The 14,908-nt window shown below is 42.8% G+C and overlaps 1 protein-coding gene across 2 annotated transcripts in view; it reads left to right on the top strand.

Annotated features, from left to right (window-relative positions):
• KLHL6 (kelch like family member 6) overlaps positions 1–14,908 on the top strand; it is a 147,716-nt gene that overhangs the window by 86,054 nt on the left and 46,754 nt on the right. Inside the window, exons 6-7 of one of the 2 annotated variants that reach the window (XM_075569480.1) lie at positions 237–450; positions 11,312–13,151. In XM_075569480.1, the coding sequence (XP_075425595.1) occupies positions 237–450; positions 11,312–11,613 (516 nt within the window). In that variant the 3' untranslated portion in view covers positions 11,614–13,151. Of the gene's footprint in view, positions 1–236; positions 451–11,311; positions 13,152–14,908 lie in introns of those variants that run through there. The other variant, XM_075569481.1, reaches the window with a different exon arrangement.

The raw sequence follows: 14,908 nt of genomic DNA, 5'->3' as shown, positions 1-14,908 counted from the left end.
TCTCCATTGTCCCAGCTGAGATTGGTTACCATATGAGTCCATTTATTTTATTTTGATATCACGCTTTAAGAAAGGAAATTTCATAGTAGACAAGATTGAATGCTCAACATACAGTAGTGCTGTACATAGGTACAATTAAATATTCTGTAGAAACCATGGAAACATAGTGCTATTTATAACAGCTGGAATTGCACTATACTTTGACCTGCTGTTTATTCTGTTTGTTTTTTGTACAGGTAGCTCCTCTGATGATCGGTGCGAGTTCATTTGCTGCAACAAGCTACCTGAAGAAGCTGTATGTTATTGGTGGTGGACCAAATGGGAAGTTAGCTACAGATAAAACACAGTGTTATGATCCAGCAACGAATAAATGGAGTTTAAAATCATCCATGCCAGTGGAAGCTAAATGTATTAATGCCGTGAGCTTCCATGATCACATCTATGTTGTTGGTAAGCATTCCCATAATACTTACAATACAGTACAGTATGAAAGGTGCAATTCTCCATACTATTCTTATCTGTCTTTATGTCTGTGCCATCGGGGGGTTCTTCTTTATTATAAACAACAACAAACTTTTATGTTTTCAGAAATGTTTTGCTTATTCTTTGAAATAAAATATCAGATTGCTTCTGATTTTTGCCCATCTTAGAACACATCAAACTTTTGAGAATAGTCTAATACATTCCAAGTGGTGACCTGGAAGTGGTAATGTCACCTATATTATGGCTGTTTCCTAGGCTACTAGAAACTTTGGACAAGAGACGGCAAGATTCGATTTTGGGATAGGCCACTGTTTTAATCAGGTCAAAATAAAAAAACAAAATGCAGATACAAGGATCAAAACTTTATTTTTACTTCCCCACTTGTTTCAAATTGCAGACTTGCTTTGGATTAAAGGGAATGCACGCTAACATGTAACACCTGTGACAGTGAACACATTCTTCCAGTGAAATAATACTTTGGTGGTTTTATTTGTCCACAACAATAACAAAATATTAGGCACACTGTCTGTTTAAGGCAAACACAGCAAAAAACAAAAGCATTCTCCCCTTTAGGGAATCTAACTAAATGTAACAGAGCCTATCTGACTGGCTAGCTAGACTAGTTCCAATCCAACAGGATGTGGAAGTACAATTTAGCTCCTTACCTTGGAGATATATTTCTTTAGGGAGCACGGAAGGGTGAGCAGCCTGTCTGCCTATGTCTGCCTATGTCTGCTCTCTGTCAGCCTATGTCTGCCTATGTCTGCCTATGTCTGCTCTCTGTCAGCCTATGTCAGCCTATGTCAGCCTATGTCAGCCTATGTCAGCTCTCTGTCACTCTCTGTCACCTTCTGAGAGAGACTGCTGCCCAGAGAGGCTTTTTCTCTTCCTTTTTTAAAGCTGGCCAGCTGAATTAATTAGATACACCTGTGGATTTCCTAGCCAGTGGAGTTAACCCCTGCATACTGAAAAGTAAGCATAGTGCAATCACCTACTATAATATACAGTCTATTATTCTGTCACATACTGTATCCCCTTCTCCAGCGTAACATTACGGAGCAGCCCGTACACAGAGTGTGCCCCTTAGAAAATGTATCAGCATTACCATGCAGTATGCCTGGTCAATGCTGGACTATGAAATTAAATGGATGTGTAGCTAGGTTCCCCCTGGGCTACTAATTTCCCTGCCTATCACATAAGTCCCGGTACCAGCGCAGGCAGTGTTAAAGTTAAATCTATCTCTTGCTGCAGTAAACTACTGCCCACACCGGGGCTAACACCTGGGACCATCCCCCAGTAACAACAATGGGCTGCAGCCCAAATTCAGGAATGCTGTGTATGTCAAGATGCTATTGCTGTATGCTGTGAGAGCAGAATAAAGACCACCGTTATGTTTTACTCCTGCCTGAGCCTACAGTTTTTCAGGGAGAGGGAAAAAGGTTTTCCTGCAGGGACTGCACCTATCTCTGATAGGCCCTGTTGAATGGAGGTACTGCACCGAAGATGAAAACTACAGATCCAAAAGCCTGTCCTGTCTATTCCCACTGACACCGGCAGACACTCAGTGAGCCCCTGCGGCTGCAGTGAGAGCGGCTATAGCAGGATATCGCGCACGCTTCCGCAGGCATGCGGAAGTGTGCTGACTTTCACCCGACAGTGAAATTTTAGATTGAGCACTGAGTCCGCTCACGTGACCTCTAAATCAACCAATGAGAGGTGAGTGGAGTAGGGGGAGAGATGTGGACGGGAGCGGGGGGAGTTGTTGCGCAGGGGAGAGAGAAGAAATGTCCCAAGGGGACGGGGGAGAGACTGCCTGCCAGCGGGATGGGTGAGTTTATGCTTGGGGGGGTTGGGGAGGGTAGTGTCCCAAGTACCGCCCCCCAACCCCGCACCCCACCTCCCGCCCCGCCTCCTGCCCGCCTCGCAAGCGCACTCACTGCCTCGCCGGCCAGGCCAGGCAAAAGCTCCAGCTTGCGCTGACCAGGCACAGCGTGAGCGCGCCTCAGCATGAGAGGCAGGAGTATGGACGTGGCCTAACAGGTGAGCAGCACTACACCGGTAACCAGAACCAAATCTCCCTTCCGAAAAAAAATTCATATTTTTTCTGTTTATTTGTATGTTCAGACACAGATTTTTGTCAAGCTGTCTTGGATTGGTGTGCTCCCATTTCAATACGGAATCCCCCATTGGTAGATTGAGATCCATCATCTGGTGTTACACATCAGTTTGATTACACACAGTGGGTATGGAGTACGTTTGAAGGAGACACCTATTTAAGAAACTTGATCTGATGGGGTAAATAACACTTTGATAAAGTACTGCCAAGTACAAAACGCGTCAGAGGATTACCTGTCCATTTGTTTTTGGCATTATGCCTATTAAATAACTTTTAATTTACCCGCTGCCAGTTCAGTCTTTTTTTGCAGTGCTCCGGCTTTTTTTTCTTTTTCTTGCTTTTATTAAGTCCAAAAGCGAAACAGCCAGGATGGCAAAATGGGATAGAAACCGCCTGTAGTAACCCATGATACCTATAAATGTCCTTTTCTGTTTCTTTCTAAGGGGACGGGTCAGTTTCTACTTGATTGAGCTGGAGTTTTACAGTCTCCTTACCCACAACATAGCCAAGATTTGCTTCTGTCAACCTGACTGAACATTTAGTGGGGTTGGCTGTATGATGCACCTCCCGAAAGGTTCTTAACACTGCCTCTAACTTTTGTAAATGTGAGACCCCATGTCGACTATGAACTACACTGGCGACACACTTTATTCGAGCTCGGCTAGTCCCACGAATTCGGGTATACCCGGGTGTATTGAGGTTTGTGACTGTTTTCTGCCCGAGTGCATTGGGTTATTTTCCAGGCAGGGATTGAAGCATTTTATTCCCGCTGGCTGCAATACTGCACAGTATATATATATATACTGCATTACAATTCATGAATTTATGCCATCTGGTAGACACGCGAAGCATTGCAGCCTATTAAATCCTAATCATTATCATTTAACAGATCAGCCGCCCGTCAGCCAGGCATGAACCCAGGCTGGGAAGGCAAACGCAACGGGGCTTGTCAGAGGTGAGGAGCGGCGCATTCCAGGTATCTGCCAGGTACATACTGGGCATTTGCTCGAATAAAGTGTGTCGGTGCAGTACTACATCGTCTAAGTACGCTGAGGTATAGTTCGAGTGAGGCCATAACAATGTATTCATTAACCTTTGGAAAGTTGCAGGCACCCCATGAAGGCCAAAGGGTAAAACCATATACTAGAAGAGGCCATCAGGGGTAGATAAATCCGTTTTCACTTTTGCCGACACGTAACGGAATTTGTCAATAATCCTTTGTGAGATCTAAAGTGGTTAGAAAAGGGTCCTTGCCAACCTCTCAATTAACTCGTCATGGGATATGCGTCAAATTTAGAGACTTCATTGACTTTTCTGAAATCTTTACAAAACCTTATCGACCCATCAGGCTTAAGTACCAAGACGATAGGGCTTGGCCATTGACTTTATCAGGGTTGAGGATAGAAAAAAACCAAGCACAAGATTCTCAAAACAAGATATATTTTTTGTAAAAAAGAAATATGGAAAATATACAAATACATAAGGATATAAAACAACTGCTGAATAAGTGAAAATTGCAGTGATACAGTTACCAGGCTCCCTTGATCATCATAGGGTTAATGCAGGGTCCTGTGAATGAAGCCAACCATGCAGCGATGTTTGAATGAGCAAGCGGGGGTCCAGATACACATGAACATCATCCTACGTAGGGACATCACCCACTCCAGGTTGTAATAGCAGTAACAGTCCCGTTCTAAATAGAGAAACCAGCTCTGCAGAAAAGGGCACTCGGTCCTGGTCTCCAATAGGCAAATACTTGCAGTGCAGCAGAAGAGGAAAGGCTCCGGTTAGGAAAAGCACCCGGACCCAGTCCCAGGTGTAAGTGCTAAGAACAATATGAATAGTCACGCGTCCATCAGCCAAGCAGGTGCAGCCTGAGCTCAGAAACACTCCAATCAGTGCAATAGCTACAGCACAAGTACTCAGAGGCAACCAGGGGCAACAAGACCGCTCTGCATTGGTCAGCAGCAGGATAAGTGAAAAACTTTAAAAAAAAAAATTTCAATGCAATAAATTCTTAAAAATTGAATAAAGAGCTGTTCTTGAGAGCAAGCTCAAATAGGACAATAGCACACAATCTAATCCAACAAGTTTCATAGCAGGTGCTACTTCATCAGGGATGATTGTTAAAGACAAAAGCGTGCTATTTAAAACCCTCCTTGATAGGAGATTGGGAAGGTTTGATTAAAAAAGCACCTTATTAATTCATGGCATAACCAATCACATAATCCATATCAATTTTAGGGAAGGTGGATTAGACACAGTCCTATCTGTCCAAAAAAAACAACCAATATACATATTTATATAATGTTTTTAAAATCCTATCAATATATTAAGCAACTATAATGCATAATATTCCATACTGAATAAAATAAAAAAAATGGGAGAGAAGAAAAAGGATAAAGAAAAAATATGTGTTAGTACATGTTTACTGGAACATATAATTTAGACATATAAATTATAACAGTGCTAACTACTTGTCCTAATGCGTTCCCCGATTCCTTACAGTCCCCCCCCCTTGAGGAGCGGCCTCAGGACATCTCCAATATAGTTTGTGGGGAAACCTGGCATGGAACCACCTCAACAGAACGGGAGCATGTACCTGGTGATGGGGAAACCAGGACCTTTCTTCAGGTCCAAACCTTTTCCAATGAACAAGGTACTGTATGGACCTCTGGAACGTCTTGAGTCAATAATAGACTGGATCTCATACTCTTCTTGTCTTTGTACGATAATAGGCAGTGGTTTCGAGGAAGTATCAGAAACTGAGAGCTCTGGAAAACGGGCTTCAAAAGAGACACATGGAAGACAGCGGGAATTCTCATGGAGAGAAGAAGTTGTAGACGGTATGCTACCGGATTAACTCGCTTCAGAATAGAGAATGGGCCCAGAAACCTTGGCGCCAATTTAAGAGTTGGTGTCTTGAGCCTGATGTTCTTTGATGAGAGCCACACTCTGTCCCCTAGTTTAAAGTTGGGTGCCTTACGGCGATTACGATCAGCCTATGACTTCTATCTGCAAACTGCCTCCTCGAGAGACCTCTGAATATTTCTCCAAGAGTCTTGCAGGGAATGAATTCTGTTGTCTGCTGCCAGAAGGAGAAGTGATGGAGAGCCGTGCCGGATGAAAACCATAATTAATAAAGAATGGAGATTCCTGTGTAGATTCATTCCTAAGCGAATTGTAAGCAAACTCTGTCCATGGGAGGAGATCCACCCAGTCGACCTGTGCGTCAGAGATGAAGCACCTCAAGTATTGTTCTAGCATTTGGTTCGTCCTCTCGGCCTCTCCATTGGTTTGGGTGTGAAACCCTGAAGAAATAGAAGTGAGATATTCATCCTCTAATCAAATGCACGCCAAAATGTTGAAATAAATAGGGACCCGCGATCGGACACCATAGACATGGGTACTCCATCAATCCTAAAGATCTCCTTGATGAAGATATCTGCTAAGGTAGCAGAATTGGGAAGTCCTTTGAGAGGAACAACGTGTGATTGCTTCGAAAATCTGTCGATGACAACTAGAATGGTGTTCATTCCTCTGGATATAGGAAGTTCAACAATAAAGTCCATCGAAAGATGACTCCAGGAACGATCCGGTATGGGCAGAGGATGTAGAAGACCAGGTGGCTTGTTGTGAGTAGTCTTATTTTAAGCGCAAGTAGATAAGGATTTGATGAAATCTTCAATGTCTTTGAGCATATTAGGCCACCAAAATGTTCGTCTGTTGAGATCCGGAATTCTTTTGGTACCGGGATGACCGGCGGACTTAGACAAATGACCCCACTCTAAAAAATGTTTGCGAAATTGTGGAGCAGCATATAAATAACCCTCCGGCAACTCAAGACCTCTAGGACTGCGCGTCTGCATAGCCATAATCCCATCCAGGACGTCAAAAGAATTAGCAGAGATAATATACTTAGAAGGAACAATAGTCTCCGAAATATCTTCAGTCTTGTCTTCTACCACGAATTGGTGGGATAAAGTGTCAGCCTTCAAATTTTTTGATCCAGGAATATAAGAAATTAGATAATTGAATCTAGAGAAGAAGAGGGACCAACTGGCCTGACGAGCACCAAGGCGATGAGCGCTTTCAATGTACAGTAGAGCAAGTTTTTATGATCCGTGAGGATTGAAATGGGATTCTCAGTACCTTCCAGAAGATGTCTCCATTCTTGAAGTGCATGCTTAATAGCCAAGAGTTACATAGTTACATAGTAGATGAGGTTGAAAAAAGAACTATTGTCTTGGAAAAATAATTGGCACTCAAGTCAACTTCATTTTGGTGGCCAAGAGAAAGCTGTTACATCAGCATGAGATGACACTGAATAAAAAAAGTTAAATATCTTGGCAATCAGGGGTCCAGGGAGAGCTTTGAGTGCTGCAATAATCTTAAGTACACCATTGGGGAGTGTGCAGGGGCTCGCATTTCTGCTAAATATCATACTGTACATGCCAACATGTATTCCCTGGCAATCGGGAAAGTTGACCTTCGCCCAGTTTTCCCAGCTGATACTAGCCATACCCTCAAGCTGTCACTAGATCCATCTGCTTCCTACAGCACACAGTGCCTGTCAGGAGCCCCCTCCCTCTTCCTGTCAGCAGCAGGCAGGTCTAATCTGCCAGAGATCAATTAAATGAGGAGTGTGGAGTGTGAGCTTTTATTGATTTTTGCCCATTGCAGGCAATCTAGAGATGCAGTGGAGTGAGAGGGAGGAGGTTGATCCAAAATCATGATTCTTCCCCTACTGTAAAATGGGAGGATTGGCATGTATGTAAAAGTGTCATGTTCCATGTACATATGTTAACCCTTAATGCCAGCAATGTATGCATCTTAACCACAAAGCAGGCATAAACTCACAGGGGTCCATGTTGAAATGGATAAAAGCAAAAGGTAACCGTGACCTTTCTGCAGTTTAAAAAGGCAGCACACATAAAGCCTCTCTGTAGCTGATGAGTCCAGCTGGTTAATTGTAGCTAGAGTCAATTTGCCACTCTCCACCTGGCTCATCAAGCAGGTTTAAATGTGTGCTGCAAAAAACTGCACATGCGCCTCTTGAGTACAGAGAGCCTGTGCTGCTTAAAGAGATTCCCAGGAACAGATCTCTCTAACACATGGGAGGTGTATGCGGCAGAAAGGGGTCACAGGGAACCAGCCCCTCTATTCTAGGACACAGCGGTCACTGGAACCCACCAGAGGGTGCGCCCCACGGACATCAACGCAGACCCGGACTGAGGGAAAGAGCCCCTGATAACAGATACCTCTCTGGACTTTGGGTCAGAGGTTGGTATAAGGCCTAAGCCCCCAGCCCTGCAGATAGGAACTGCGAGAGGGAGTTAGCCCCTACAGTGTGATTGGCTGTTTTGTTTGTTTTGTGTGCTCCCTAAAAAATGTATTGTTTGAAGCTACGAGCTCAATAAAAGCCAATATTTATTTCTCCCAAATCTACTGTATGTCTCCCTGGTCATACCTCTGCACTCGTCTCCTACAGAGACATATGGTAAGTGTTTTGCATGTCATTAGCAGAATCCCTGGCTGCTGTGGAAGCATTGTATGCTAAGATAATGGTGAACGACAGGGTTGCAGACCTGTCTGTGACATGAATGTGCTCACAAATTGTATTTCTATTTGCTTAAAGAAAACGAGCACAAAAAATACTGTGAATATAAATAGGATAGTTATAGTCCCAATTTAAAGATGTAGGAAGAAACTGGTGGGTGCAGCAGAGGGTGAAAAGTGGGTTCTTCAACCACTAGGCATGGCGTAGAGTAGGAGGATCCAATGCGCACTCACATCCAGATGATATAAAAATAAGAGAGAAAACACAACAGTGTAATTCTGCATGTATTCGATATAGATAAAGATGGTAATGCACTCACATTTAGTAAGGAAAAACAGGCATCTCGGTTAATCAGTTTAACCAAACTGTAGTAGAGAAACGTCGGGAGTCAGGATTCTTCTTATATGGTCTCTGACGGCAGGATATTCCCAGGCTCACAGGCAGCAGGATATTATGCGGATGTAGAGAAATAGACACACATAGTGTAATACTGTATATATAGATATACATTTTATAACCATATAGTGTATCAACTTAGAACAAATTTTATATAAATAAAAAAGCACTTACAGAGCTGCAGACATATGAAGAACCCAAGGTAGTCCAAAACATGTAATCCCACTCTGAGTAAAAAATAGTGCTGGCCATGCACCCGGGAATGCCACACTGAGAGGGTACAGAGCTTCAGACAGCTCCTCAATGTCTGTAGATTGTCAGCAACTGGCTCTAAAAATTGCCTCAACGCGTTTCGTCCGAAAAGGACTTCTTCAGGGCTTTTTCTCCCAAATCTACTGTATGTCTCCCTGGTCAGACCTCTGCACTTGTCTCCTACAGAGACATATGGTAAGTGTTTTGCATGTCATTAGCAGAATCCCTGGCTGCTGTGGAAGCATTGTATGCTAAGATAATGGTGAACGACAGACTTGCAGACCTGTCTGTGACATGAATGTGCTCGCAATTTGTATTTCTATTTGCTGTAAACTTTACGTGGAGGGGTTCTTGTCACTTTTTTACTCAACATAACTTATTTTTTGTCTAGTGGTAACCCCAAAGTAGTGTTGGACCGGGTCCTACATTTTTCTTAAAACCGGGTAATAGGTACCCGGAGGATTTGGCACCTTGTACCCAGCCGGGTACCCGGCTACCCGTTTTTTTCACTTACCTGGGGGTGGAGGAAACTTACCTGGGGTGGAGGAAGCCCGCGGCGACATCTGAACAGATAAGCAGAGGTGCAGGTGCGGTGGGGCAGCATCAGCGGTCAGTGTGGAGCCCGCGCGGAAGCCGCAGGACTCCATACTGCACTGTGAGCTGGGACAGCCAGCTGTCCAATAGGAAAGCTTCTTCTCCTGCTCCGGTCACATGGTCCCAGCTCACAGTGCAGAATGGAGTCTTACAGCTCCCGCGCAGGCTCCACATGACTGTGATGCCCCACCGCCCCCGCACCTCTGCTTACCTGTTCAGATGTCCACGCAGGCTCCCAGCAGGTAAGTAAGAGATACTTTTCAACTACCCTGACATTACCTGGATATCCGGCGCCGGGTCCACTTTCCATCTGCCGGGTCCAGGTAATTTCCGGGTAGCTGAAAAGCCGCTGGGTAACACTGGGTACCGGGTAGTACCCGGTACCCGGTACATCACTACCCCAAAGCACAAATTCCCTCATACATTGATACACACAGACAATGACACTAATACACAGACACACTAATATAAACAATTATATTCACAGGTCTTTACATACACATTGTCACATTTACATAAATACACACATTGATAATAGCACTGCAAGTATTGAAAACAGAATAGTCTTTGTGGCCAACCAGAATTATTCAGACGTGTTGGCTCTCACTGATTTTATGTTGCATCTTATGAAATTGAACTCAGTCTCACTGTTTTTTTTAGCATCACAGACTTCAGTAGAAACTTACTGATAAAATCAGTACTTTTCAATAATAATGCTGGTTTTTGAGCCAGAACTCTCTGTAGCGGTGCTCATCTCCAAACAGGAAGCAGACCCACAGGTAGGGATGCAAATAAACTGACCAGGGCAATGTTCAGAGTCCTGTGAGAGTATCCATAGTCAGTATGGAAGCAGGGGTCAGGGCTGGCAGCAGTGGTGAAGAATCTAGGCGACAGGCAAAGGTCAGTGCAGGCGGAAGGCAGCGAGGTCGGGTTCACGGTCTGGGGTCAGCAACAGGGAAATCCAATGAACAAGGGAAGCCACAGGGATAGGCACGCCACAGCAATAGGCAACCACACGGAAGGATCAGGAATGGGGAAGCCACAGGGAAAAGCAAGCCACAGCAGCAGGCAAGCCACACGGAAGGTTCAAGAATGGGGAAAGCTCAGGAACAAGAGCCCAGGGTGGCCAGGAACACAGCAATAAAATACAATGCTTGGGCAGGGACTGGGAGTGACTGGCTGCTATTTAAGCCCTGGAACAGGTGCGGCAATATAGCAGGCTACCAGTGATCAAAATGTCCACAGCAGCCCGGTAAGGGCGGGTTCCAGCCAAAGCCTGGACTGGAACCCTTACAGTATCCCCCCCATTCAGGAGAGACCAGGCTGGCGACTGTGGTGCAGAATTCAGGCTGGCTAGCAGGCTTAAGACGCTTTGGCCAAAGGGTGGAACTAAATGACCCTTTTTCAAGAGAATATAGTATAGGTATTGCACTGTGTATTTTTGCCACATTGGAAGTAGCTATGGGCATCTTTGTTTGTTTTTTGTTGTTTACATGGAACCCATAAAATAATTACTCACTGTTCACACAGCTTTTAAGAACAGCATGGGATTAGATGCAAAGCTAGTAAAACCACTCACAGACAGTCGTTTCGACCTTATGGGTCTCATCAGTGTGAGGCTGGTTGTACTGTGGTGAAAGGCAGGGTTGCAGACCTGCCTAAGACATGTGAATGTGCTCACAATTGCTATTTTTATTTGCTACAGTATATGCTATACGATGGAGTTTTTTTGTCGCCTTTTTCACCCACCAAACTTATATAAAGTATGATATATATATATATATATCACACACTTTGAGATTTCTTTAAATTATGAGCGATTGTTGCACATTGGGATTGAATTGTGGACCTATTCAGTTGTTACTAATTTTATAATTTTCTTAAATGTGGAACTAATATTTATTTTTTAGGTGGTGCAATGAAGGCGATGTATTCTTACAGCCCTCTTGAAGACACATGGTGCTTGGTGACAAAATTTACCCATGAAAGAGCGAGCTGTGGAATAGCTGCCTGCTGCAATAAAATATTCATTACAGGAGGACGAGATGAGAAGAATGAAGTAATTGCAACAGTCTTGTGCTGGAACATCGAGACTAAAAAACTGACAGAAGAGTGTGTTCTTCCACGGGGTGTCTCCCATCACAGCAGCGTTACAATAAGGAAGTCATATACCCACATCCGTAGGATAATACCGGGAGCTGTCTCTGTCTGACCAACAGTACAAGTTCTAATCCAATACTTGATAACATGGAACAAAAACATTCAGTAAACAGTGGAATTAATTAAAAAATATATGGTTATGAAACTTGTGTGTTTTAAGCAGGAGTTTTTACCACCTGTGTATATATATTATACTGTATAGATATTATTAAGATATTTTACCATGAAAGATACATTGAGATATACCATTTGTTTTCAAGTATATCTTGGGAAGAAAGGAGCATTACGTGATTTGCTGAAGATCACATGGAGTGCTAGTGACCCAGGAGGGACTGAAACCATACCACCTCCTCCGACTTCCGATTGGCAGTATTGGCTATTTACATAGTCACATGGTTTTATGAAATTCTTTATACTGGACATCAAGTGTCATGTTCATTATTTTCTCAAATAATTCAGTTGTTACTGTAGCTGATGACTAAAGCATTTTCTTCAGTGTTTCTTGACTCTTGAAGATGAAGTCCTTATCAAGATATATGATGAAACGGCGTTGTTGAAAAGTAGTCACATGGTTAGTTGAAAAGTAGTCACATGGTTACTATAGTGGTTCTCTGGAACTGGACCATTCAACTGTGTTTGTTAGGCAATTACTGCTGTGCTGGCTGGACATGCTCTGAAGAGGTTGGAGGTAGTCAGTGACACTGGCCAGCAGGCTACTGGGATTTTGAGCAGGGCAATGAAAGTAGGCAGATAAAATGGTGCCATTGCTATATATAGATATAGATATCTATCTTTGTTGTAAAGGCTCCAAAGGTAACAGGAACAAACTGTAACTTCACATCAAACAGTAGTCTTGCAGGAAACAATAAACTTCATCTAACAGGATGGATCCCAGGTCCTACCTATAGGTGGTACAAGCTTATAATGTTGGTGCCTACCCAAGAGGAATCTTCCACCACAGCTTGGACATTTCTTCGGTTAAGATAATGGGAACCTACAGATGTAGCAAAATGTGACTGCGGATAATAGACTACATGGTTGTGGGACAGTAAATAGGGATTTTATTGTATAAGAAAACTGGTGCTCTGGTTCTGTAAATGTTTCATAACAATATTTCTTACTGTATAAACGTACAAAAATAAAAAAGCTTTTAAAAAAAACAAAAAAAAAAAAACAATCTTCCACCAACTCTTGCTGGGTGTCTGTTGTGAAGTTTCACCTGATAAATAATGATGCATTAATTAGAGAGTAATTCTGCACCTCTCTGCATGCGTTGTATATGCCTGTTCAATGGACTGTGTTCTATTTAATTATTGTGAAAAGGCAAATGTTACTTTAATGATACGGTAGTGCTGTGTCACTGTACTGATGGAGCGGCCGTTATTCGAACATTTAACGCAGTGTGTAGATCGGAATACCCATGCGATGGCACGCAATTTATTTGAATCGTGCCGACTTAAACACGCGGCTTGTTTATCGTTTTGTCCGGATCAGAAAAGAGCATTTTAACGTTGTCTGCAATACTGTCGAGAAACTCAAGTGGGCAATCGCGAGTTGTTGTCATAAAAATCCAATAGCAATTCAATGTCTGTATTATACACAGAGCAGCGTGTGTACTGTATTATACACAGAGCAGCGTGTGTACTGTACTGTATCTGTATTATACACAGAGCAGCGTGTGTACTATATCTGTAGTATACACAGAGCAGCGTGTGTACTGTATCTGTATTATACACAGAGCAGTGTGAAACGCATAGGCGTGTTACAGTATCACATTTCTGCGCATTAAACATTATGATGACCTTTTGAAAATATTTATTTGAACTGATAATCCATCATACAGCGCTCTCGCCCCCGCACACACAAAAGGCTCAAGGATTTCAACTTCTTATCTACACCTCTCCCACACCATTCATTTGTAATGGATGGCTTTCTGGCTTGAATCTTCCCGAGCATGGCATCACATTCCTGCGCATGCGTGTATGACTTCCCATTCATTTAGAAGTTAGTTCAAGTTTTAAAAATATATATACATTTTTTTTTTTTTGGTTATCGACATGGGCTTGCATAGCAATTATGGATATTATGAGATTCAAGTTTTACAAATATATATTTTTGGGGGTTATCGACATGGGCTTGCATAACAATTATGGATGTTATGAGAATCAAGCAGTACTGTTGCTTTTTAATTCTACACTAGTCATGCACGTTCTTTATGAGGTGGGTGATATACTGTAGTACTGTGATTTTTATTTGGGGGTGTGGGGATCAAAACATTATGCTGCCCTGTTGAAAATATGTCTTTGAACTACAGGTAATCCTCCATACAGCTTCTCCGCCTCCCCCCAACACACACACAAGGCTCATGGATTTCAACTTCTTATCGACACCTCTCACAAACCATTCATTTTCAACTGGTTGGCTTTGTGGCTTTAATCTTCTCGAGCCTTGTCTCACATTTCTGCCCGCCACGCATGCGCAAGTGCGATAAGCTAAGCCCTTCTAAACTTGCATTTGCACGGTGGACTTAACAACAACTTAACACAACACCCCAACCCCCCCACTAGTAATAAGATTAACATGTTGTGTGAGATACAGGCTGAGCTGCGCAAGTGCGATAAGCCCTTCTAAACTGCTATTGTACTGTTACAAAACAAGTCAACTTGAAGTTCAAAGCTTATCAACAATACAACACCCCCTCCCCCCTCCAACAGAGCCACTCACGTATATGTACTGTAGCGTGATTATCATGAGTTGGGCAGAAGACATGTTTGATAATCCTTAAGGCAGGAAAATAGTATTTTTCTATAGAATTTTATTGGTTAATGAATACAGACCTGTGCATTATTAACAGAAATAATTTATTAAACATTACAAATATAATAATTTTTATAAAACATATTTTTTGTTTTTATATATATTTTTTCCCAAACTAATGTGAAGTGCAATGCTTTGTTGTACTGTTCATAAGAATTTCAGGTCTGCAATAGGGGGTCGGTCAAAAAATACATTTTATTTTTTAATGCATAATACAGTACAAAAATACATTAGCTCTTGTCTTTCTCTTCGTTATGGCATTGCGAGATGGGGGGTAGATCGGGGAGAGAGGGGGCTGCAGCTCTGAAAATACTGTACAGACATGCAAAACAGAAACAGAAAAAAAACACATTTTTTTTGCACAAACGAATTTCTATACAGTAACTACTGTACTGAGAGAGGGTGGGAGAGGGGGGTTTGTGTAAGATACAGGCTGGTTTGTACAGTACTGTACACGAACACAGTACTATAATCTTACACATCCCCCCTTCCTTTTTTCACTGCTGCAGTTCTGAAAATGAAAAGAAACA

This window comes from Ascaphus truei, chromosome 14 (genome assembly GCF_040206685.1).
Source record: "Ascaphus truei isolate aAscTru1 chromosome 14, aAscTru1.hap1, whole genome shotgun sequence".
Taxonomy (NCBI): domain Eukaryota; kingdom Metazoa; phylum Chordata; class Amphibia; order Anura; family Ascaphidae; genus Ascaphus; species Ascaphus truei.
Note: the sequence above shows the minus strand (reverse complement) of the source record. Positions and strands in the feature narration are given on the sequence as shown.